The following is a 27,611-nucleotide window of genomic DNA, read 5'->3' on the forward strand; positions in this document are numbered from 1 at the left end:
AGGATTAGCCGTTCGGGGCCAGCTACAAATCGAACGACTATACTTCGTAAAGACAAGCCTAACGGGCACTACGAAGTGGGCCAGTTTGTTGATACCCTAGCTGACGTAGTTCACACTCATACTAATTACGACGAAAATGTTGTTGTAATTAGTACCATAGAATAGAATAGAATTTCTTTATTTGCACAAACATACCAAATTTTCCGCGTAATTAGCATGAATCTGAATCAGTATTGAGATATTTTCGTTGGTGCGCGCATTAATATGAACGGCCTATCTTTGATTTAGAAATTTTTGTTTATATCTAAAGTTTTCTCACAAAATTCTCGGTATGTATGGATCAAAGCTATCAAGGCTTCAGCCACAAGCACTTGTAAATTTAAGGCTCAGGTGGATGGCTAAATATAGAAGGTAACTGTCAAAATATTTACACAAAGATTTAACAAGTGAGTCAATCAACTATTTCTTCTCACTCGGGGACTGCGGTTGTTTCCAGGGTCATACATTTAAATCATGATTCTGTAGGATTTAACTTGAAGACAAGTTGGTGAACTTGTCTACAGGTTAAATATATTACATTACATACATTATGGTGATACAAGAAAAATTGGCAGTCAAATTTAAACCAATGATATTAGAAAATTGAGTTGAATTTGCGTTGATTTAAAATCGAAAGATATAAAACAAAAGCAACTTTGTTGCATTTAATAATTCATATTTCATTGGAGGTAATTTGTACTAGAATTAGGACCGTGGCATGCTAGAGCATTTTTGTGATAAATGTAAGACTAGCCTGTTATTCTCGTATTTGTCTCCAGGTTAACAAGTCTGAATAAAACCTAGTACAGACTCACAGTGGCGGATGGCGGAGGATTTTGGTTTGGGAAGGGATGCAACAGGTTTTTTATTATGAAATAGGAAGCAATTCCCGTCGCTCATGGACACCTACAATACCAGGCATTGCAAGTGCGTTGCGAGACTTTAAGATGGGAGTACGCACTTTTCTTGAAGGTCGTATTACTCGTATTGGTCTGGAAATATCAGGGGCAACAGCTAATTCCATAGTTTAGCTGTGAGGAAGGTTTCTGGAGAAACGCACAGTTGAGGACTGCCAACCATATAAGTGGTGAAGATGGAAATTTTGTTACGTAGAGTGATGGCCGAAAGAAGCCGCAAGGTTTGGGAAGGGCTTGAACCTAATGAGAGTAGGGATCTAAAATTTCTCATGAGACTTAGATGCTTTTGGAGGGGGCTTGAGCCCCTTAGTCACCCCTCTAAATCTGCTACTGCATACTCACCTGCTAGCAGTCTCTAGTGTGAGTGTGATATCTACTTTCTCACTTTCCTGTGAGTAAGTACTAGATTAAACATTATTTAAACAATAAGAAATAGTTGATCAACAAAATAACGAACTGATTTTGGTTATCAGTCCATGTGACCTGAGCTCAGTCAATGCCAGCACACTATTAAGGTGCTGATAGACTTGAGCAGAACATTGAGGATTCACAGTTTTAAAGCAGATTTGGCAATTGTTCGACAAACACTAGTACATTCTGTTCGTGAGAATGCTCATTACAATGAATGCTCAAGTCTATCAGCACCTTTTGATTCAAAAGCAACCACACAGTTATAATTGCATAGAAATTGCTCAAACCTCTTAACATTACACTATATACAAATGATTAAATGTTAACAACACAAATAATATTTGTTCATATTTTGGAATAAAGTAATCACTTTCCCTCACTCATGAGAGGTCATAATTTGTTATAATTCATAATCTATGTTTACAAGGCGTTTCGGAAGCATTACACTCCCATTAAACTTTCCACTACTTAACACTAAAGTGAACACACATACAAAATGATAATGAAATATAAAACATTTGGCTTATGATGTCCTATCAAATATAAACATGTCAAAGTCAGGGAACTGTCGGTAAACAATGCAGATTGTAACAAAGTATTAAATCCAGTTTTATAATTTCAAACACTGTCTATATATAATTCATAAGAGATCTTTTACGCTCCTATTTCACTGACATTTTAAATATAATTAGATTATTCTTTATAGCCAATGAAATTTTTCTGGCAGCTTTCTACTTCTAATGTGGCAATATTAATTTTAGGCAATAGATATTGTGACATTTATGCCAAGGTTTCCATTGTCAGCAAATAGTTGGGCCAGTGATGTGTCAAAGACGAGGCAGTCAGAGTTCATGATAGCAGAGGAGACACCTTCATGTATGGAGCGTGGCATCGCTTCCCAGGTGAGTCTACGACGGTGGCCGTTCAGCTCTAACCTGTATGCGAAGTTCTCCGCCTCCTTCCTAGAACCTATAAGCTGCACTATAGCAAAGAATTGCTGATGCCCATCAAACTTCTCCTGCTTTTCCAGAACTAACATGAAGTGATGATTAAAGCATGACTGCATCATCACCCAATCTACTGCTCCAGGAAGGTTTATGTCGGTAGCCAGAAAAACTATGTCTTCGCCTTGTAGGGTTGTGATGCTTTTGTGTGACATCATAAGGTGAGGCATCACTTGATCGAGGCCACCCTGCCATTTGCAGGAGGCCCCGGGACAGGGGCAGGAGTAGGGTCTGAACTCACAGGCTTCCTCATGCTCAGCCTTCTCGGTATGAACCAGGGTCACGGTACAGCCGGTGTTGGAGTGTTTGCAGGGGAACATTACATTGCTAGCAACTTTCTCCATGGCGAGGTTGCGAATGTTGCCGAGGGGCCCGCGGCACGTCGGGCAGCACGACAGCTTGGGTCGGCAGCTCGAGCACACCAAGTGCCCGCTCTGGCACTGCAGAATGGGCGGGAGAACATAGTCGAAGCACACGGGGCATTCAAACAGCGACGCGAGGTCGGCCGACATGGCGGTGGGTACGGTGGGCACGGCCAGCGCGGGCACCCCGGGCACGGCACAACTGCTAGCTCCTCCGCGCCTCTTATTCGTGCTCATGTCACCGTTACGCGCATATAAAACGTCGACCAGCGTTCACCGATCAACCGACGTATTCACGAACTAGTTTAACAACAACATAAGTCACTTGTAGCCCTCCAAAGCCGATTTCTTTCGTTTGGAAGTCGCTATGAAATAAGATTCCATTACAAGTTTGGAGGCCACTGCTATTATTTTTCTTGCTTGACAGTCAATGTTAACTATATTCCATATCTTTCAAATCACTCACATACACATTACGAATAAAAACCACGTCTTTTACGAAGAATTTTATTTAGAAAACCGATTATTTAAGGATTACGATCGTTCTTTTGTATCATTATCATAAATGGTTGAAAAATTATATTGTCGCACGATTCAATGACGACCAATCGAATGCATGCAGAAATAAGAATTCTGTCAAGTGACAGCAACCATGATGTCATAGATTATAGAAAGAGCAACCAACCTTTTTTTTTCGTCCATCTGGACAGGCTAAGGCTCAAAGTCATACTGCCTTGTCACTATCATATTAGGTCAATTCCAGGATCAATCAATCAAGGTCTTCAGTAGTATTAATTTTCGTAGTACTTTAAGTAAAATGCGTCTCTTCCAGTAACTTTGTCATATCCATTAAGGGTCGCCACACTCATGCGCGTATGCGGTGAAGGCAAGTGTGGAGGCGACTTTAAACATATAGAACAACCAACCACCAACCAACCTCGACTTTGACCAATATTCGCTGGGGTCCGAATTGTAGTCCGAAGTATACTATTTCATATCTGCCTTTCTAACCCTTTTGCCAATTCGAGTGATAAGATTTTGATAGCCCAGACTGTGCAAGTGTTATTTAAATCTTAAACCATCAAACTTAAAGCCCTAACCGCCGCACCGCTACCTTGGTGCGGTCAAAATATCTCTTTCTCTGCTCTCACTTATGGGTGCAGCGCCCCAAGGTCGCGGTGCGGTGCGGTAGTCTGTTACGCTTGAAATGCGCAGCTAGATAATGGTCATACCGGTCACATTTATTCATTCATTCATTTCTGACACTTGCAAGACAAGACACTTCGTGAGTTCGTGTCTCATAACTCATTCGTCCCTCGCGTTTGTTGTTGTTATGTTGTTATTGCGTTTTTGCATTGCACAACTTTTATACACTTTACAAATGCGTGTATTTACTTTTATATAAACATAGTGAAATAGGTTTTCTTATAGATTTCTGGTAATTATTTTAAGCAAATATGCAGGACGAGCACCGAGCTGCGATACAAAAATGTTTCACCTCCTTGGTGGAACAGACTGACTTGGAAACAATGGTGTCTGCTCTATATGAAAAAGGAGTGTTCTCCGAAGCCATGATCGAGCCTTATAAAGTGAGTGGCATTTTGTGACTACGATAAGATATTCTTCATAGTGTAGATGAGTCATTAAGTTGGTATGTGACACTGACATCATCAGACTGTATAAAGCACCTTGTAGGTAAAAAAAACAAATGCCAAGTGCGAGTTGGACTCGCGCACGAAGGGTTCCATACCATTACGCAAAAAACGACAAAAAAATCACGTTTGTTGTAAGCACCACTTAAATATTTATATTATTCTGTTTTTAGTATTTGTTGTTATAGCGGCAACAGAAATACATCATTTGTGAAAATTTCAACTGTCTAGCTATCACGGTTCATGAGATACAGCCTGGTGACAGATGGACAGCGGAGTCTTAGTAATAGGGTCCCGTTCTTACCCGTTTTAACCCTAAAAAATGTAAAGCACTGAGTAAATAAAGCTATAATACAAAAAAATGGGAAAATGTGTTTTTTTTGTGCCTTTAGTACTTCACTACACCTTATAAAACAAAGTCCCCCGCCGCGTCTGTCTGTTTGTGTGTATGTATGTTGGCGAAAAACTCAAGAACTACTGGATTTTCATGCAGTTCTCACCTATCAATAGAGTGATTCTTAAGGAATGTTTAGGTATATAATTTGTTAAGGTTTACAAAGTTTAAGGTTTACAGATTGTCCAAAGCAAGTAATTTAAAATGTTGTCTCGTTTGTATCTGAAAACGAAAATATATTTTAGGATATAAGCAGGGAGCCTAGACTGCGCAAACGCCAGCTCTACATGGACGTGATGCGCCGTGGACCTAATGCCTTCCGGCACCTGGTGGACGCGTTGATGGAGACGGGTGCTTGGATAGTGGCCCGCGAACTGGATCCAGAGTCACTACCAATGCGCAGACCTGAGCGGCTGGCTCCCAACCCACGTTAGTACCATCTTTTTTCATGGATAGTATTAATATTTTTTTTAATAAATTTTCCTGAGGGGCTACAGTATGGGGGTCTTCAAAAAAGGAGTGTACAGGTTTTTAAAGGGTCGACAACGCGCGTGTAATATCTCTGGTGTTGCAGGCGTCCATAGGCTACGGTAACTGCTTACCATCAGGCGGGCCGTATGCTTGATTGCCACCGACGTGGTATAAAAAAATAATATTAATTTAAAAGACAGCTCTACATGGATGTGGTGCGAAGAGGACCATACGCCTTCTGGCACTTGGTGCCGAAATATCATTTGATATTTACCAGTCGCTTTTCGGTGAAGAAGTTTTGGTGAAAAAAAAAAGGCCCGTCTGAAAATCAGCACTGGGTATATGTAGTTTACTGTTTAATTTTTTTTTGTGCATGTTTTCTATAATGTTTTTGTGAAATTGTGTATTTTGTTTTTTCTCTTGAACAATTTTTTTAATTTTTTTTGGTAGGGGTAATAAAACATTTTTATTTCCATTTTATTTTATTTAAAAAAGGAAAAAAATGTGATAGGAAACCGGACTAATTAGCACCCGCAACAAGCCTTGTTGAGCTTAATATCGCCGCTATACTTACTCAACCTCTCTGCAACACCCATTTGATGACAAAAACACCCGTATTCCGAATGAAAGAAAAGCGAAATTTGCGTCAAATGATTGTTGCAGATATGAGGTTAAGTAAGTATAGCGACAATATGGGATATAGGACTAGGTCGATTTCTGTACCATAAATAATTTAAATGTTTACCTTGTTCTGTTTTAGGCCCCAAATCAAATGACAGCGAATATGTCAGTTTAAGAAATAAAGCAAAAAAAACGGGATCAGGAGGAATTAACACAAATACTGAAACAAGTAAGTCACTATTAAAATCATTCTAACTGTCGACAATGTACAGTGGATGGAGATACTCGCAATTTTTTAGGGCTCCGTACCTAAAGGGTAAAAACGGACCGTCTTAGTAATACGGTCCCGTTTTAACCATTTGGGTACGGAACCCTAAAAAGTAGGTGAGTTGACCGTGACGTTATTGTGTAATTACCATAATTTTTTTCTTATTCAGAAGTTTTTTTTTCAACTTTGAAGCCTTGTATTTATTTATTATTGCCATTTTTTTTTAAGTTTCCAACTTATTGTGTAAATTGCACATTTATTATCCATTTATTATTATTATTATTATTTCATTTTAGACAGGCAGCTGATGCTGGTACGTCTAAATCATAGTTCACTTAGCACAGTTAGCATAGCCACCAGACCACCAACCACCACCACCAACCACCAACCAGATTACCAACCAACCAGACCAGATTTAGTTATAAAATTCAACGTGTGGAAAATTTATTGTCAAGATAGACAATTGTCGAGACTCGGGACTGGCTAAGCGTGTAAATGTAGCATTAAAGATATATTATATTTTTACATTTTGTATTCCCACAGAGCCTCCGATACAGCCCCCGCCAGCGTTACCTACGCCGCCGTATGAGACCCCAGTGATTCCCAAAATCAATGTTATAAAGAGCACTAAGTTTATGGAAGACAATGGGAAAGGTAAGAACAAACGAACAAGTTTTCGTCTATTTACCTCTTTAACTTTTGCATATTTTAGTATTAGAGAGGGAGAAAATGATTGATAATTCAATGGCGTTGGCAACTGTCTAAGGTTTTAACAGATGGCGCCAGCATATGTTTTTTTATATTACATTTAGTTCGGCTGCAAACTCGGCGGAACGATTTTTAGGGTTCCGTACCCAAAGGTAACAAAATAAATTAGAAAGAAAGAAATTAGAAAATAAAAAAGAGAATTAATTAGACCCGATTGTAAATGTGATGTAATATGTCCTCAAATTGTTGCCAAAGACATCCTTTAAAATTTCGAGTTCAACTTTATGCAACGAAATACTATTACTTATTCTGTGGCAACGATTTAAAAAACCCTTATGTACTAGTTCATACAAAATAAAACGATTTTGTACCTACTGGAAAACGATTTAGGTATGGATTTTTTTACGCTTGCCATTTGGTAAATAGGCAATGTACACGAATATTCTGCACATCATTTTGAAGCTCGATATGTCTGTTAAATTAAAAAAGTAAACTGCACAAGAAACTGTTATCTGACTGCGACTTAGCGGTATTGAAAGTCAAAAAATTACGAATGAATGAATGAATGAATTTGTATGTGAATGAATGAATGAATGCCTAAATAGTTATGAGCGCTAGTGTATATCCCGCTAATGCATAGACATACTATATACAAGTAGTTATAGACGCGCCACCGAGCGACCGGGGGTATGAGAAAAAATATTCATATAAAATTTGGGCAGCATAGGATTTTTTCTCTTTCACTCTTATAAATTTCGGTATTTCGCCATCGCCTCCTACCTATGGTGCCACCCGGTCGGTGATAAGGACAAAGCATGGCATTATTTTCTCTTTCCTCTTATAGGAATTGCAATAAGACTAAAAGGTTAACTGGAAGAGATCCCTTAAGGGATAAGTTCGCCTTTGTACAAATGATGCGTTTTTCTCGTGTTTTATGTTTAATTTTGTACAATAAAGAGTTTTACTACTACTACTATTTTTCTCTATCAAAGAGTGTCAGGCCCTTGCGCTAATGTATGCATGTGTTCGCAGATATAAAGCTGTACCCAACCCGCGGGCGGCGGCGCGGGGTGCTGGTTGTGTTCAGCTACATCGAGTTCCGCGCTCAGCTAGAAACGTATCGGCGAGGAGTGGACGTGGACTGTCAGATGTTGAAGAACCTCTTCTCCGAGATTGGCTTCGAGGTTATCTCCTTCCAGAACCATACAAGAGATGTGAGTTACACTTTATAAGTACAAACCGGAACATCACACACATATACATATGTGTGTGTGTGTAAATGCAATGAACCACAATGTAAAAACTCGGTAGTCGTTACCATCTTTAAGGTCCAACAGATTATCGACTCTATCTCTATGTACAAAAGATTAAAGATGCCTATACTCTAAAGTCTAACCCCCTTATTCATAAACGCAGTGGCATAACTGGGTGGGGGGGGCGCGGAGGGGGCAAGTGCCCTGGGCGCCATCAAAGGGGGGCAAAATGGGCAAAAGGCAGCAGCAGGGAAACTTTTGTCAGTCGTCAGGGGGCGCAAATTTGATGACTGCCCCGGGCGCCATATCCTCTAGCTACGCCCCTGCATAAACGTCTACTAAAGTTGGGAAGCCGCTAATAATCGTTTGTCCCTTTCCATCATACCAATACATCGGAAAGGGACAAACGGTTATTAGCGGCCTCTCAACTTTAGTAGACGTTTATGAATAAGGGGGTAAATAATCATTATCGGGGGGTGGCCCTTTATCTATTATTTGACTTTTTTATCGTTGTAACGTGTTTGAATATCGGCTCGTACCTCCAGTTTAAACGTCCGACGCCATACCACTAGGCTACCAAGTCTACCATTTCATTTAGGTACACACACACACACACACTAGCACTGTCGTCGATAGTAGTCGATACTATTTCATATTCATATTTATTTATTGCATCCATGGTATGTACAGGTGTTACATATACACCGTGTTTTTATTGAATTCCGTTAACTTAGGGGTATAGTTAAGTACGTTTAAGAAAACTAAAGTGCATAGTAAAAAAAAAAATTTGTTTATATATTTTCTTATTTAAAAAAAAAATAATGTTGCATATAGCGTTGTTGTAACACGGGCATTACATTTAACTCAACCAACAAATTGAAAACTGTGACATATCAATGACATTTCGAACATCGATTGTCCGAGGTAGTTCAGACAGTACTTACGTTTAGTAGAAAATGTATAAACTCGTACTAAACACGAATCAATATATAAACAGGCCCTAAGGCAAGTGTATACGCTCGTAGGGGCCTCATCAAATTAAATTAAATTATTGATTATCTCTGAAATGGAGTTAATTAGAATAGGAATCTTTGAGAAACTTAGTTTAAGCTCAGGAATGCACCCTTGAAATTAACGGAAACAAAAAAAAAACACGGTATATAATAGTTTGTTTCACATGGGCCCTGGTAGGGCACGGCAATTATCTTAAATCTAAAGATTGATTTATGTATGTACAATATATTTGACAATGTCTTGTTTAACATTTAATGATTTCATAGTTGTATTATATAATGATTTATAAAGGCAATAACACATTTTATGTCACTAAAAAACCGGCCAAGTGCGAGTCGGACTCGCGCACGAAGGGTTCCGTACCATTACGAAAAAAAACAGCAAAAAAAATCACGTTTGTTGTATGGGAACCCCATTTAAATATTTATATTATTCTGTTTTTAGTATTTGTTGTTATAGCGGCAACAGAAATACATCATCTGTGAAAATTTCAACTGTCTAACTATCACGGTTCATGAGATACAGCCTGGTGTCAGACAGACAGACAGACAGACGGACAGCGGAGTCTTAGTAATAGGGTCCCGTTTTTACCCTTTGGGTACGGAACCCTAAAAATTATAAAAATTAAATATACAATAATAATATACATGCTTAAAAAGATTGTAAATTTATGTCAAAAATATCAATACCTGTATAATGTTAATTTCAAGCTTAAATTAAAAATTGTAAAATGAGACATGTCCAATAAATACACTAAACTACAGAATAATTACATTTATCTTCCAAAAAATCTATATTCTTATAATAACATCACTTATTAATTAAAAAGTCCTTTAGCGTTTCTGATGTCTGCAATTTAATGTCGTCGCTGATTTTATTATAAATTTTGATGGCCATCATGTTTGGGCTTGATTTATGTAGCTAAATAAACTAATGTACTGTAACTGTACTAAATAAACTAATCTGTTTCAGGAAACCCTCACCCACATGAAAAACCTCCCCCTAAAAGGCGCCGAATGCGTGTTCATTGTGATCTCATCGCACGGATACGGACGCGACGGTTCCTGGGACACGGATATCCGGTGCTCCGACGGCGGGCTCATATCCGCGCACGCAGTCGTTGACCATTTCAACAACCAAAACTGTCCCGCGCTCATTGGGATACCTAAGGTGTTCATATTTCAAATGTGCCGGTAAGTAATGCCATGAGGATATCATCATCCTCGCGTTATCCCGCCATTTTGCCACGGCTCATGGGAGCCTCGGGTCCGCTTGACAACTAATCCCAAGAATTGACGTAGGCACTAGTTTTTACGAAAGCGACTGCCATCTGACCTTCCAACCCAGAGGGGTAACTAGGCCTTATTAGGATTTGTCTGGTTTCCTCACGATGTTTTCCTTCACCGAAAAGCGACTGGTAAATATCAAATGATATTTCGTACATAAGTTCCGAGAAACTCATTGGTATGAGCCGAGGTTTGAACCCGCGACCTCGTTGAAAGACGGACGCTCTTACTGCTAGGTCACTAGCGCTATAAGGGTAATATAATAATGCCATAAGGATATGAAATATATTATGAATAAAAGTTATATTCTCCGGCTATAAGGTTAACGGTACCTATAGGAGTTATTAAGATTTGAATAATTTTCAATAGGAAAAGGGTTACTTTTGTTTTGTTTAATTTTCAAACAAAGTCAACTCTGTGTTTTAAACTGTAGATTCAAATTTCACTGACAAATTTTGGATTTTTCCCTTGTATGGCTGGGCCTTAGGAGGATATGTCAACTTTGCACCTGATTACATTTCTCACTGATGTCATTGAGGTAAGTAAACACCATATGAAACTTCGAATTTAATCGAATTTATCATATGAAACTTTTTTGGGACCATAAATATGTAAATAGCACCTTGGATCTAAAAAACTCTCTGACTTCGACTCTGAAGTAGGGATGTTGACACGTAATTATTGCAAAAAAAATTATTCATTAATTTTTAATAAAAAATCGACGTTAATTAGTTTAGTTTAAATTTCGCGCAAAAACGCTCCAAGCTGTTGCGTGATCTGGATGACGTAACGATGTGATAAACAAACGACTGTCGGTGCCAGAGGACCACCAGGTTTGACAACTTGTCTGTGCGTGTTTCTCACGCCGTGACGTCACGCGTTCCGATTTGCGTTTGCAGTCACGTGATGATGGGCATTATTTTAAATATTTTAATTATTTTTAATTAATTTATTACGCATATTTACACTTACAAAATATGATTTTCAGCATTCTAATATTCCCTGCTATGGTAAAAACATACAATTTTATATATTCGCGATTTATGTCAAAATGTATATTCACGGATACGGACGTGACGGACGGGACACGGGTATCCGGTGCTCCGACGGCGGGCTGGTTGGCATGTTGTGGTCGATCACTTAATAAACAGAAGTATGATAAATCTCTAAATTGGATCGCTAGCTTACAATATTAGTTTGGGAAGAGTATGTTATACCACACGATACATTTGACTAATTAATACTTGGTAAAATGAAACATGACCAGTGGCCCGTTTATCAAAAGCTTGTAATACAAGTGGAAGTCCTTTTTTGAACAGCTTTTGTTAGAAAGGGACTTCCACTTGTATTACAAGCTACAAGCTTTTGATAAACGGGCCCCAGGTAACTATTTGTTAAACAATAATTTGCCAAAAAGAGTTTGGTTAACTGTAACATTGCGATAAGTTTCTTGCCGAATGTTACTTTGAGTAAACAGTTTGCGATTGCCCATACATTAGTAAATCGTTTATTTTTTAATTAATTTCAGGGGTGAGAACCGCTACTTGGAGTTAGCGCTGGCGGAGCAGGGCGCGGCGGCAGTGGAGGCAGCGGCGGCGATGGGGGCGGCGGCGGCGATGGGGGCGGCGGCGGTGATGGGGGCGGCGGCGGTGATGGGGGGAGCGGCGGCGATAGGGGGCGCGGCGGCGATGGGGGCAGCGGTGGCGATGGGGGCCGCGGCGGCGGCGGCGACGGACGGCGCGCCCTACGCCGACGCCGGCGGCGGCGCGGCGCCGCGGAGCTCCCCCGCCGGCCGCCGCCGCGACCGCGTCTACTCCGACATACTCATCGCGCACTCCACGTTGCCGGGCTTCGTGTCCCACCGCGACATGGACAAGGGTTCCTGGTTCATCCAGGCTCTGTGCGAGGTGTTCGCGGCTCACGCTCACGAGTGCCACGTGGTCACGCTGTTCACGCTTGTGGACAAGGCGTTACAGGAGCGCTTCCGCGTACAAACGTCGGTCGTCGAGAATTGGGGGTTCAACTGCAAGTTGTACTTACATCCGGGACTTTTTGAGGACTAGTATCATTTGTGACGACGATTGTGGACATGAAATAAAACTATGAAAACGGATTATATCGCGTATATTGAATTTATAATCCCGTTGACCACGAACGCTGTAAAGGGTTCGAAACGTCGGGATGTATTATAAATTCAATATACGCGATATAATCCGTTTTCATAGTTTTATTTCATGAGTAACTATCGCGGTAACCGAAGACAAGATTGTGGACATGGTTTGTTCAAACCTCAAGGGTTGAACTGCAAGTTTATACCTGCATCCGGGACTTTTTGAAGGACTAATGTCACGTGTGACGATGTTCAAGATCGTAAACAAGACAGAAGGGTCTTCATGTTCAAACGTTGGTCGTCGAAAATTGAGGGTTCAATGTACCCGGGACTTTATGAGGACTTAATATGTGATGGTGTTTGGTCAAGTGCTTCCATATTCAAACCTGTGTTGTGAGCAACTGGGGATTCAATTGCAAGTGGTACCTAAACCGAAAATCGGAGCGGCCGTTTATGTTGACTTTCGTGAACAAGTATGAACAAGTTCCAAGAACCGCTCTACTTACAAACCGTAAGCGGAGTAGGTCAATTTCGAGTTAGGTCGCGTTCTGAGGACGTTACTTTCTGTGGACGTCACTTTTTAGAACAGAGTTTCTAAGGACGATTAATAATTTTTTCTCTTTCTTTATACGTCCGTGAACACGATGTTAGTTAGTTAGATGAATGAACGAAATTTTAATCTATTTTTAGACTTTATACGTAAGTGATTAGAACAAATGAATTATATTAGGAAATGTTTATTCTTCCAAATTGTATGAATCTGTAATATTTTATTAAGTATAATGTGAAGAAAGAAACATTGCCAACTAAGACAAAATAATTATTTTATGTGTTTGGCCATGTTATGTAATATATTTTACCTGTGATAGTAGTTAGTAATAGTCGGTATAAGTTTAGTTACCATCGACTGTTGCGTTCCATAGGTATTAATGTTTTTTTTTTTACTTTTCAAATGTTGTAATACAATTTTTTACTCTGAAGTCTGAAAGTATCTCGACTAAGTTTTAACTCTGGCCAGTCGTGTCACAAAAAAATGTGTTTATTTTTCAGTAAGCTTCATCTGGCAATTAAATTACTCTTCTTCTCCGCGTTGTCCCGGCACTTTGCCACGGCTCATGGGAGCCTGGGGTCCCATGTAAGGGAGGGGGGAGCTTTTTTACAAAAGCGACTGCCATCTGACCTTCCAACCCAGAGGGAAAACTAGGCCTTATTGGGATTAGTTCGGTTTCCTTACGATGTTTTCCTTCACCGAAAAGCGACTGGTATAAATATCAAATGATATTTCGTACATAAGTTCCGAAAAACTTACTAGTACGAGCCGGGGTTTCGCGACCTCCGGATTGCAAGTCGCACGCTCTTACCGCTAGGCCACCAGCGCTCCCAAAATTACTATGAAATGAAATGACAGCTTGAAACTAACAGATTATTTAATACGCCAAAAAAGTTGCTATAAAATATAGCTTGTGTCGCGTCTTGCTGGCCAAGCTTTATTGGCGCATTGGTGTAAGTGAATTTTAACACATTGGCTATGGCATAACATAACTTTGGCACTCGGTGGCAAAATTTGTTTAACCTTCGTGCCTTGAAACCCTCGCAACACTTAAGATTCCATAATTATGGAATCTTTCGCTTGTTCGGGTATCAATATTAGCACGAGAGGTTAAACAACATCTTTGCCCCCTTGTAAAACATATAATGAAAATGAAAGTGTATTAACCCTTAAATGCATGATTTTTTGTATAACTTTTTAATAAATTGAAATAGATGTGTCATGCTGTATAAAAGTAATAAATGTGATTTTGGATAGCTGCATATTGAGCCACGGACCATCAAATATACGATGCATATATACATCATTATGCATTTAAGGGTTAATAACAATTGTTACAAGTCTATGAAATAACTATTAAGCACATCGATTTTTTACGGATAGATTGAGTTTTGATCTTCTTGTGAAGAAAACATTTTGTTTAATCAATTGTATATTAAGACTAATGTTTGTTTTAATCTAAGCTTGAAGACGATATTTCCTTGCTACTTGCAAGTTTCAAAGCTTATTGGTTATTGCCATGTATTTTTTTTTATAAATGTGCCGTGCATTCATATCTTTATAATCAACAGTCCAACTGCCGGGTCTACACGTGCGGGCCAACCGTTCACATCGAAAATCTAAATTTCGCTATTTTCGTCCCTTTCGCTCGAATAATGTTGGGCGATGGAGAGGGAGATAACGAAATTTCGACGTTCGCTGTCTCGCTCTCACATGGCATTGACCGCCGGCTTTATCGGCGGGACATCAATATACAGGATGGCCAAAAATATGTTCATTCCCGTTGCCAGGGACTAGGGAGGTTTTAGGATTATACTGAGCAACTTTTACTATGGGACCAACCACGAAATCGTGAAAAAAAATGTTGCCCTCCCATAGAAAATGGACCAGCCAAAATGTATGAAACAGCCAAATTTTTTTTTTCTAAAATCTCCCTGGCAACGGGAATGAACTTATTTTTTGGCCACCCTGTATAGTTGGTCAAATCAAATTGTCAGTAAATAAGAACAAAAAAATCTATACTCATCCTTTTCTTTTATTATTTTCTTTTGGGTGCTAGTACTAGTGTAAGACAAAGATAGTATGATTATCTCTGTCTATGTTTGAAATGAGACAGTTCTTTGACAAACTATACTTTTAATACTTTAATGATCTTAAAATCAAAACTGTTTTGTATCTTATTGATCTGCAAATGCATTTACACGAAATAGGTATATGAAATCCAGTTGTATTACATTAACTTAATATAAATACATTTTGCGTATTTTGATAATGCTGTCGAAATAAATTGTTATTTTTAGAAATTGTTTTTATTTTGTTATCTACCTCTATTTATAATTATAACTAACGTACTTTGTAAAAAAATCGGCCATCATTCGGACTTTCAAAACAATTATTTTCATAAGTATTTATTAATCAAAAACAAGTTGTTAAGACACTAGACCGGGATATGGACCGTGATTACCTTTTGTATTGTATATAAATCTAGTGAAACACGAGAGACACGTTGATTTTTACTCATTTTTTAAAACTTTTTTAAGTTGATTCGGCTACCTTTTGGGAATGGGCTATGCAAGTATACTCAAACACGCCCACTTCGTCAGTAGAAAAACAGAAAAAGGCACACACGGAAGTCAACACTTCGGTTTAAAGAAATTTTATTGTCTAAGAAATTACAGAAATTTCGCTTATAAGACAACTTATAAATAGCTAACTTAAAGTAATTATTTACAAATAACGCAATATGCAAGCACTTATGATAATGTTTAACAATAAACAATTGCATTTGCATGTGAACTAAAATTAAATACAAGAATAAAACTAAGAATCGACCCTAATGGTCTTAACGTAAGGTTTAGATTTAATTGGTTAGTAATAGGAATATGAGGGTATATTATTTGTTCGACTCATTAACACACTTCGCGCCTACATTTTTTTAATTTGCCGCTTTTTCCTACTGACAAAGTGGCTGTTGGCCTACCGCGAACCACTTCGACGTGTTGTCTCCCTGTCACACTTACGTATGAATTTACAAGTGCGACAGAGAGGCAACACGACGAACGTGGTTCGCGGTAGGCCCTCTGAGTACTTTTATATCACTGTAGTGTTTCCAGTTGATAAAAAGTCTGTGTAGGATCATTCCTTTTCCTAGCAACATTGGTCAGCAGCTGTCAACTCTCAACCGAACATAGATCTAGAATATTTTCTATTTGGATATTTTTCAATGAAATAAATTTTATCTTATCTTGTCTTATCTATAGATATGCTTGTGCTACTTAGTTATTATTCTGAGTGCGTGCGCCCGTGAGAGACAGAACGTACGCAATGCGACAAAATTAAAAACACATTTAACATTCCTGACAACATAGCAAAAACAATCTACGTAATTTGGTCGGGTTATTTGTTACCCACCATAAACCATACTAAATTTACGGGGGAAAAAAATGAGACTGTGACAAGGACAAACGATAATAACGCTCTCTGCTACTCCTATTGAAAGATACATAAGACTATCCCGTTCGGTCATTTTCCCACCGCTCATGCAACTGAACTTGTCAGTGTCACTCTGTCGACACTGTCAGTCTTGGCACTCTTGACAGTTTGGTTGGTTGAACTTGGTTGGTGTCGAAACGCGCGCATACGCAGACCGCAACACAATAGATTCAATTCAAAATTTGCTGAAACAGTACACGTGTAGTAATCGGTGCAGGAGTGCCTTGGATACTGTTGTTTGTTTTTTAGACTATTTCCTTAGTACAAAAGGGTGAACTTTAGTGCATATTGCACATAATATGGCTGAACTACTTAATCTAGGTACGTAATTTTGTTTTCTTTATCAGTAAAGTTAGATTTTTTACAAAAAAGTTACTCAAATCTTTAAGCTAATTGCTAAGAAAACTTTTCAGCACTTGAATCTACCTATGACCACGCATGTTATATGATTATCTTAGAAATTATCTTTTTCTCTGCGTCCTTATCCAGTCCCAGTCATGAAGCCGATTACGAGAAGCTTTTGATCCTAACATACATGTATTACTTTTCTTTAGTGATACGAGAAGCATGGGATTTTACATTCATACAAACTAATATTATTAACAACGTAAATGACGTCACGAAACTTGTTTAGCATTGTACTAACAATGGCATTCTGTTAAACAAAAACCATTATTTCTTTTGTGCGAGCGCGTGGCCATTGTGTGTGAGCCTTAGGTACAAAGACCACGCGCTCGCGCAAAATAAATAATGGCTTTTGTTTAACAGAATGCCATTGTTAATTTAATTTTAATGTTAATTTTAACTTAGCTATAATTTTATTATTTAATGTAATGTCCCAATGTAATGTGATATGATCCTAAGTTGGTCAAAATAAATGATTTTATTATTTATTTATTTATTTATTGTTAGTAAAGGTAAGTGAACGAGCTTAGTAGAGATTTTTTTTACTATACCAGCTGCATTATAGTATTACTCTTTGAAATACTACTAAATGGATACTGAGATTCGAGATGAGTAGAGATTTTTTTTACTATACCAGCTGCATTATAGTATTACTCTTTGAAATACTACTAAATGGATACTGAGATTCGAGATGAGTAGAGATTTTTTTTACTATACCAGCTGCATTATAGTATTACTCTTTGAAATACTACTAAATGGATACTGAGATTCGAAATAAGCTTTGTTTTGAGTAGGTAACTGGGTCATACTTAGCAATTACATTCATGTCTCTCATCTGGACATACCCAAAGAAAAGGGCTATAAAGCCCAATTTTCTGATAGAAACCTTTATTATCTACTTTAAAAGATACTCCTTTTCTATTAACCTGTATATTACAATCATTACTTATTTTATTTATTTATACAAGGAATTCCAACAGCTACTTAAGTACTGTCCACAGCAGTGCCAACTTTTGTATTGTTACTTACATACCTATATGTAAATCTAACCTTGAAAATTAATTCTATGTCAAATTGGATTGCTTTTAGTATGGATTAATTGCAGATATGGATTGTGAGAATGCAGTAGCAATACAAGAATGTTTAAGCTCAATAGCAGAGCAGATGAACCAGAATAATAGTCAGAAGGAATATAGTGCCGTGGAACCTAATAAAGTGAGTGCTTTGTTTTCACTTGACTACTAGTCTGTGCAGAAAGAGAAGAGTCGTAGAATGTACAGTCAAGGGCATAAATATATATACATTCCCAAAGTTTCAAAAATATGTGTACACTCTTACACCTTAGACCAGTGGTTCCTAACCTTTTTAGTACTGTGACCTCGATTTTACCCCTCCTCCATAATCATTAATATTTTTTCTTATAGATAGGTACCCCCGTAAAATGCCAGATTTACCCCCACGGGGGTAATGACCCCCAGGTTAGGAACTGCTGCCTTAGACAATAAGGTCGTGTTCACATATTTATTTTTGTATATGTATATGTTCGATTCAAATATTGTAACTTGAAATGTGAACCACTTCCGGTGTTGTTTGAAATGAAATTTGGTGTACTTTTATAATTCTGATTTTCTGATGACAATGCAATAATATGCTGACAAGGAGCTGATATGATGATACAGTATTCATATCCTAATATGAATACTGGTCTTGAGATGTACATACTTCACAGAAATGCAAATGTAGGAAAGTACAAAATCCCATTAATTTGTTCATTAGTATTTTTTGTTTTAAACTTTCACGATTTCTACACATTATTAAATTGTTAAACGGGACTTAATTCCGTAGTCTTCTCCGAGACCAAGGGGACAACGCGGTCCTCGAAACGTCAGAGATAAATCTTAAAACTTAAATAAGCGATTAAGTCCCAATTTACAATTTAATAAGCATTTTTTGTGTTAGAATAAACAAGTATGATTATATAACTTGTGCTGATTTATGTTATCAGGATGTAAGTGAAGACCGAAGCCTGCAGATGCAAATGGAGATTGCACCTGGAGAGTTGGAATATGGGCAGGGGCTTCTCGGCCCACCAGGGATCACTGGTGGCCTCCTTGATCTATGTTTGTATATTGTTTGATTACTGGTTAATTTCTAGCGGCCCACTATACAAGAATAAATGGCAGTCAAATTTGAATATATGGTATTAGAAAATAGAATAGAATTTGTTTTGTTTTAAAAGCAAATGAATAAAAACAAAATGAACTTTGTTCCTTTTAATGATGATTCAAATTTAATTAAAGGTTATTTGTACTAGTATTTGAACCGTAGGATGCTAGAGGTTAAATTAAATATTGTGGTATGTATCTATAAGTCAACTACACAACATTTTGATATTTTTTTAGATATCAATGACAATGATGTCCTCGATAGAAATGAAGAGGCTACAATTAACAATAATGAAGAAGGAGGTAAGTTATTGAAACTATTATAAATAATTGTGCTCTGTGTAGTATAGTCCGACAAGAAATTGTTGAAAATTATTGAGGGCGCCACTTCCTACGTAACCAGGGGTACGAAACTCCTCCTTTAGGGCATTCTCGGCTCCGTTCAGCTCAGCATTGCTTCGAGCAATTATTAGGGTTGAAACAACTTGACGTCCCTTTGCGTGCACGACCACAGAAATAGATAAGATAATGACTTGAATTTTGACAACCCTTAATAGCCGAAAGGGATAGTGCCATATATTAAAAAGGGACAGCATGGTTCGTCCCTGAACCGCTGTAAAACTTAGGTTTTGTAAGAAATTTCCTTTCTGTATGGTAGTACTATTATTTATTCTGTCACGTAACAGTCACATTTTTGACGTAAAATGCTTAAACATGGCAACAATTTAGTCCAATTTTTTAGTTCCATTTTATTTAATTTCTACTATTTTATGGTTAAGGTGGTCTGTTTATGCATTATTTCATTAATATATAATAATTTATTTTTTATAGCATCCCCACCACCATTGGTGCTGGCACCACTGGCAACCCCTGGAAACCTGCAGGTCATCAGAAGCACCAAGTTCATGGATGATTTAGGAAAAGGTATGTCTCTCAGGATATACTAGAAAATATAAAACATGCAGGTTCAGTGAAAAATAAAAACCGGCCAAGTGCGTGTCGGGCTATGCATTGAGGGTTTCGTACCTTCATACAATACAAAAAGTCACACAAGCAAAAGGGCGTATTTTTGCGGCACTTACGTCGTTTTATTAATAAAATAAGTTTTTTTTTGGAAAAAACTGATTAATGACTCAATAATCTATATTCAAAATAATTTTCGTAAAAAGTTAAGGTTTGTTTTTTTTTTATAAATTTTTTGCACTCCCGGGGCAAAGTTAGAGGGGTAGGGGGTAGGGGGTCCGAAGGACACAATATTTTTGACTTTAGGACCGATTATTTCTCAGTTATCACTAAATCAAATAACGAAAAACGTTATGTTATTGATGATGATTCATTTGCATTTCTTGACTTTTAAAGGAGGAAGGGCTCCTTTTGCAAATGAATCATCACTTGCAGTTTTTTTTTTAAATTAAATTTTATTTGTTCTGTTACAGAAATAAAGCTGTACCGGACTCGCGGCGTGCTGCGAGGAGCGTTAGTTTTGTTCAGCTACTCCGAGTTCACGACCGGGGAGAACTTCAGAGACATTGCTAGCGACAACGAGATGTTGATGGATCTATTCAGGCAGATCGGCTTTAAGCTGATCCTGCCCCATGAGAACAAGACTAAACAGGTTGTATGATGGATGCAAAATAATTTAATATTTAGACATTCCTAAGCGTTCCGAGTGATCATATTGTTATGATACGACCTTGACATAGCTCACAGTGCATCTCGCCCAATAAGCGCGAGCGAGATCCGAGGGACAGACGGATAGGTAACTTTAGATATTTTTTTGACTATGAACTAAGCTAAGGCTGGTAAATCCTGAATTCCTGATTCAAAGATTGTGTTCAAAAAGTAAACTGCTGTCAGCAACGTTCAACGTTCATTGAGGAATACTTTCTTTGTCTAATGTTATCCCTCCTATCCCCAGTTACCCCACTTGAATTGTCAAATTCGAAACACGAAGTTTTCTTTTATCTTTTATAATTACATATATTATGTATTTTTAATTCATTATCAGGAAACTTTGGACTTAATAAAGGCACTCGAGCTAGACGGTTTCGAGTGCGTATTCTTCGTGGTTTCGTCCCACGGGTACGGCCGGGTCGGCATGTGGGACACCGAGTTCCGCTGCACGGATGGCGGGCTGATCTCTTGTTATGAGGTCGTCGACCGTTTCAATAGTGAGAACTATCCAACGCTGGACGGTGTACCTAAGGTGTTCATATTTCAAGCGTGCCGGTGAGTGCAAGCTACCTATACCTACAGTTTGTCAAAGGACTGTCTCATTTCAAACAGACAGAGAGAATCATACTATCTTTGTCTTACACCATTACTAGCACCCAAAAGAAAAGGATAAGTATAGTTTTTTTGTTCTTATTTACTGACAAGATTTGCTTGACCAACTATAGTTTTCTTATCATAGGATTTTGTACACGAAGGGTGACAAACGGAATTATTTTATTACTAGCTTTTGCCCGCGACTTCGTCCGCGTGGAATTAGTAATTGGGGTGGCTTATTTTTTATCCAATCTGCTTTATATCGATTCCCCATACAAACTTCCACCCCTGTAGGCCAAGCACATGATTGACGCGACAGTATCTCGCCGCGAGACAGACTACCCGTCTTTTACTAACTATATGAATTAAAGGGGGACGGGTAGTCTATGTCGCGGCGAGATACTCTCGCGCCAATCATGTGCTAGCCCGGCGGGGATAAAAACTACCCTATGTCCTTCCCCAGGACTCAAACTATCTCTATACCAAATTTCAACTAAATCGGTTCAGCGGTTTAAGCGCGAAGAGGTAACAGACAGACAGACACACTTTCGCATTTATAATATTAGTATGGATTAAGCCTCCGCTGTCTGTCTGTAAGCAGACAGTATCTAAAATATTCATCTTTCTCGCGTTGTCCCGGCATTTTGCCACGGCTCATGGGAGCCTGGGGTCCGCTTGGCAACTAATCCCAAGAATTGGCGTAGGCACTAGTTTTTACGAAAGCGACTGCCATCTGACCTTCCAACCCAGAGGGGAAACTAGGCCTTGTTGGGATTAAAGTCCGGATTCCTCACGATGTTTTCCTTCACCGAAAAGCGACTGGTAAATATCAAATGATATTTCGTACATAAGTTCCGAAAAACTCATTGGTACGAGCCAGGGTTTGAACCTGCGACCTTCGGATTGCAAGTCGCACGCTCTTACCGCTAGGCCACCAGCGCTTCGTCAGTATCTAAAATATTGATATAGGTAAATATATAAATAGTTAAAATTTGACATTTATGAGTGGTGTTAACGCCTGTTAAGTCTATCAAGCCCTTGATAATTGCTTGTCCTTATCTGTCATTTGGACATTCGCGTTTGTCAGAAAAGGGACAAAATTTAATGATGGCTTGCTAAGTTTTATGAATAAGCGGATTAAAACTAATCTGACAGAGCAACTGAGTTTTTCTTTGCCGCTGAAAAACAAATAATAATTTGTATTTGTATTTATTTATTTGCATAATCATGTACATTACATTATATTTATTATTCATGGTATTTGCAAAGTAAGAGGCACTGATACCCTGGTAGGGCATAGCAAAAAATATCTTACACACTAACATAAAAAATTTACATATTAAGATACAATAATAATAACAATTTTATAAAGTTAGAAATTAAGGAGGATTTTAGGTATGGAACCTTAAATATAACTAAATTATGATTTATTATTTAATATAGTTGGTCAAGCAAACCTTGTCAGTAGAAAAAGGCGGCAAATTATAAAAATGTAGGCCCGAAGGGTTATCGTCCCATAGAAAATTTGAATTTCGCGCCTTTTTCTACTGACAAGATTTGCTTGACCAACTATAACTACAAAATTAATTTATAACTCTCACTATAGACAAGCGCGTATCCCAAGTCCCACCATGATTTTATCTGTCATACCTAGAGACATTTTGTTTTTGTATTTTTGCCTACTTTGAAGCCTACAATTTACTTCCTGGTTTGTTACAGCGTTGTATCGCGCATTCGCTTGAGATATAAAGGAAATAAATAAACAACGCAGTAACAAACCACGAAATGATTAGCAGCAAACCTACACAGTTTACAAATTGATTTTCGTATTTACCAGCGGTAAGAAAAGGCCGCTGGAGTTGCAGGGAGTGCAAATAGACGTCACCAATTTTAACGAGGAGACCGAGGCGCGTGAGTCCCGCAGCCGCGGACGTAACTACTCCGATATACTCATCGCACACTCCACGCTGCCAGGTATGAAAAGCTGCCAGTGCTTGGGGTTAAGGACTGTGCTCCTTTAGCTCCCAAATACGTCAACTGACGCGCGCCGCTATAGCTTAACAGCGTTTTCACATTATCCGGTCCAATATCGAATGTCGGAAGGAAGTTAAATGATTCTCTGTATTTATTTATGCATTTAAAAAATCATTATTACTAATAAACGATAAATAACGCAAAAAGGGCGGACTTATGCCAATGGCTGTTTTTGTCATAGGCGCCTTCCGATATCCGATATCGGAAATGCGCTTCCGATAAATTCAGCCATGTCGGAGCCCCTCGTCAGCTGTCGGACCGATAATATTTGTTTGTGTGCTTGTTGTATTGTGCGTTACCGTAATGATTCGCAGGCATATGTAACTATAATGGAATTAAAGGTTCAAAGTTACACTTGCTAAATTTCAGGTTTCGTCTCACCCCGCAACGAAGGTGACAACAAAGGCTCCTGGTACAAGCAAGCGCTGTGCGCCGTGTTCGCTGCGCACGCGCACGACCACCACGTGATCGAGCTATTCCAGCTAGTCGACGAGGCGCTCAAGCGACATTGCCACGCGGCCACCACCACCGTCGAGAGCTGGGGCTTCAATAAGCATCTTTACTTGCACCCTGGCTTGACTGAAGACGCTAATGGCAACCCTAAATTCATGCAGTAGTTAAATAAGATTAGTGCTTGCCAGTGAACTAAGTGAAGTGTGTAAAAATAATAGTGTTTTTACCTCCCGCCCGCCGCCGCTTAATAATCTACTAAAAGACATTCAAACGTATCAACCAATTTACAAATACATTCAAAACACAGTGTTAATACTTTAATAGTAGTGCAGTGTAATAAAAATAAAGACTTGGCTTAAAGGTCTAGTAACCAGGCCATAAAAAAAAGTAGTTAAATAAAAAACCGGCCAAGTGCAAATAGGACTTGCGCACGTTGGGTTCGGTACCATTACGCAAAAAACGGCAAAAAAAATCACGTTTGTTATATGGGAGCCCCATTTAAATATTTATTTTATTCTGTTTTTATGAAATGAATTATTTATTTTGCCAGAGACATGGTTACATAAGGTGTTATAAAGTTTTACACAACAATTCATAGATTTAGATTTATTTATTTCATAATATTAAATTACAATATAAATTATTTTTACACTAATCTATACAAATTTATATTATGATCGTCAATTGGAAAATAATAATTGATTGTAATTATACAAAAACAATATATAATAAGTATATTATTTACAACAAAGTAACATTTATATTCCTACTATTATATACAATATCTATTTTATAATTAGTTTAGTTTAGTACTCGTACCTACACAGACATTTACATTAATTGTCAAAATTGTACAAAATCAAAATTACCTACTTTACATTTATTGTATTATTGTTCACAATGGTCACGCGCTCACCAACAATGGGCACGCGCACACTGAAAAGGAACAAAGTCTTTTGTTTAACAGATTAGAGTCTTTAGCGAAAAAATCATTTGAAAAGATGCAGACTGTACTACTTATGTATATGTACTTGTATTAGTATAATTATAATCTAACTAAACTTGAAAGTATGGGTAAATAATATTGTCTTCGGTTACCGCGATAGTTACTCATGAAATAAAACTATGAAAACGGATTATATCGTGTATATTGAATTTATAATACATCCCGACGTTTCGAACTCTTTACAGCGTTCGTGGTCAACGGGTGACTGAGGAAAAATTACAAAATGCAAAAATACCCACATACTAAAATAATGAACAATCATAGACTACAAACTTTAAGGCTGGTTGTACATGCAAAATCGGTTCATAAGGCTAGTTATACACTATAATTATTTTTCAAAGATATATATATATACGCGATAAAAAACTATGCCGGCTCCAACCCTACACCACGGACCCGAGAAGATTTAATTCCCTCCTAAATTGTAGGAGGGTATCCCAATATGGGACCGGCAACAAACTCGGCGGGACACATCTTTTCAAAACATCAGAATGTCCAGCATCATCCAACACTACGGTCTCACAGTCTATGTCTCGCTTGCTCCTTTATCAGGTGGACTACAGGATCCCAAGCTGGTGGTAGAGAAAAGCCATCTTCCCTATTAAAGTTTGGATATTTCTTAATCTCAATGGCCTTGCGCAGCATTCTGGGTATGTAACGCTTCTCCTTGGCAAGAACCAGAGGCTTATCAAACTTGATTGAGTGATTGGCTTTATCCATGACATGCTCACAGACAGCAGACCTAGGTCGACGGTGCTTGACATCAGCTATGTGTTCCTTCACCCGAGTGGAAATGCTCCGTTTCGTCTGCCCGACATATGATAGGCCACACTCACAGTCCAGCCTGTACACTCCTGCAGTCTGTAGAGGGGTATTGCATTTTACAGGCCTCAGGAATTAATGCAATGTTAGGAAAGACCTAACATTGACTGATGATGAGATCATGGTCAGTTTTGACGTCCAGTCGCTATTTACAAGCCTACCGGTACAAGACTGCATTGAAATTGTCAAGAAGAGGTTATGTGAGCAGAACATGTCAGAGGAATATGCTAAGCTGTTGGAACATTGCCTTACATCTGGCTACTTGCTATGGAATGGTGAATTCTACCTTCAAGTCGACGGCGTGGCCATGGGGTCTCCGGTGTCTCCAGTAGTCGCTGACATCTTTATGGAGGACTTCGAGGAGAGGGCACTCTCATTGGCTCCTGTGCGACCGAAGATATTTAAAAGATACGTAGATGACACTTTTACTATACTTCCAAAAAGTAGTGTTTCAACTTTCTTGGATCACCTAAATTCCATCCATAGCAAAATAAAATTTACTATGGAGTTGGAAAAAGACTGTTCTCTCCCCTTCTTAGATGTATTGGTAAAAAGAAATCCTGATAACACCCTAGGTCGCACTGTGTATAGGAAACCTACTCATACTGATAGGTACTTAAATGGCAAATCGCATCACCATCCCAGTCAACTTGTTACAGTAGGCAAATCTTTGTTTCAGAGAGCCCAGAGGATATGTGATGACCAGCATCTGGCCGCGGAGCTCCAGCATGCCAGGCGCGCGCTCCAGGCAAACGAGCTCAGGATACCGCGGGTTAACCAGAGGTCCCACATTAAGATCCCCACAGTTGAGCGCAGGCCTGCCATTCTGCCTTTTGTCAGGGGGGTCACGGACAGGATCAGCCACATCTTGAAGCGTGCTTCTATAAAAACATATTTCAAGCCAATGAAGAAGATGTCACAATTCCTGAGGCCTGTAAAATGCAATACCCCTCTACAGACTGCAGGAGTGTACAGGCTGGACTGTGAGTGTGGCCTATCATATGTCGGGCAGACGAAACGGAGCATTTCCACTCGGGTGAAGGAACACATAGCTGATGTCAAGCACCGTCGACCTAGGTCTGCTGTCTGTGAGCATGTCATGGATAAAGCCAATCACTCAATCAAGTTTGATAAGCCTCTGGTTCTTGCCAAGGAGAAGCGTTACATACCCAGAATGCTGCGCGAGGCCATTGAGATTAAGAAATATCCAAACTTTAATAGGGAAGATGGCTTTTCTCTACCACCAGCTTGGGATCCTGTAGTCCACCTGATAAAGGAGCAAGCGAGACATAGACTGTGAGACCGTAGTGTTGGATGATGCTGGACATTCTGATGTTTTGAAAAGATGTGTCCCGCCGAGTTTGTTGCCGGTCCCATATTGGGATACCCTCCTACAATTTAGGAGGGAATTAAATCTTCTCGGGTCCGTGGTGTAGGGTTGGAGCCGGCATAGTTTTTTATCGCGTATATATATATATCTCTTTGAAAAATAATTATAGTGTATAACTAGCCTTATGAACCGATTTTGCATGTACAACCAGCCTTAAAGTTTGTAGTCTATGATTGTTCATTATTTTAGTATGTGGGTATTTTTGCATTTTGTAATTTTTCCTCAGTCACCCGTTGACCACGAACGCTGTAAAGAGTTCGAAACGTCGGGATGTATTATAAATTCAATATACGCGATATAATCCGTTTTCATAGTTTTATTTCATGAGTATGGGTAAAGTTATAAAAATGAAATAAAATACCCGACTGATTAGCTTAAGCTAAAGTTACCACAAAATCTGAGACTATAAAAAAACTAGTGTAGTGATATATATAGGTGCACGCATAAGCTTTCAGATGCTAGTGTATTAAACAAAATAAAATGTAATAATTGTATTAGAGACGAGACGAGAGAAGT

At 38.6% G+C, this 27,611-nt stretch overlaps 3 protein-coding genes across 3 annotated transcripts; 2 read left to right on the top strand and 1 right to left on the bottom strand.

Moving 5' to 3' along the window:
* Nucleotides 1-2,006: 2,006 nt before the first annotated feature.
* Nucleotides 2,007-3,347, bottom strand: LOC134742278 (E3 ubiquitin-protein ligase Siah1-like). Its single transcript, XM_063675329.1, has one exon. The coding sequence runs from the start codon at nt 2,968-2,970 to the stop codon at nt 2,125-2,127; it is 846 nt and encodes a 281-aa protein (XP_063531399.1). The 5' UTR covers nt 2,971-3,347; the 3' UTR covers nt 2,007-2,124.
* A 736-nt stretch (nt 3,348-4,083) lies between these two features.
* On the top strand, nt 4,084-12,497 carry LOC134742342 (caspase Dronc-like). The gene is made up of 7 exons (XM_063675393.1): nt 4,084-4,322; nt 5,025-5,208; nt 6,011-6,100; nt 6,683-6,793; nt 7,880-8,061; nt 10,087-10,307; nt 11,929-12,497. The coding sequence occupies exons 1-7, from the start codon at nt 4,191-4,193 to the stop codon at nt 12,461-12,463; spliced, it is 1,455 nt and encodes a 484-aa protein (XP_063531463.1). The 5' UTR covers nt 4,084-4,190; the 3' UTR covers nt 12,464-12,497.
* Nucleotides 12,498-16,690: 4,193 nt separating this feature from the next.
* LOC134742575 (caspase-7-like) lies at nt 16,691-24,923 on the top strand. Its single transcript, XM_063675789.1, has 9 exons — nt 16,691-16,873; nt 18,063-18,172; nt 18,963-19,077; nt 19,360-19,425; nt 19,954-20,046; nt 20,559-20,737; nt 21,131-21,351; nt 23,228-23,364; nt 23,794-24,923. Exons 1-9 carry the CDS (start codon nt 16,852-16,854, stop codon nt 24,039-24,041), a joined length of 1,191 nt encoding a protein of 396 aa, XP_063531859.1. The 5' UTR covers nt 16,691-16,851; the 3' UTR covers nt 24,042-24,923.
* Nucleotides 24,924-27,611: the final 2,688 nt, after the last annotated feature.

Source organism: Cydia strobilella, chromosome 6 (genome assembly GCF_947568885.1).
Source record: "Cydia strobilella chromosome 6, ilCydStro3.1, whole genome shotgun sequence".
NCBI lineage: Eukaryota > Metazoa > Arthropoda > Insecta > Lepidoptera > Tortricidae > Cydia > Cydia strobilella.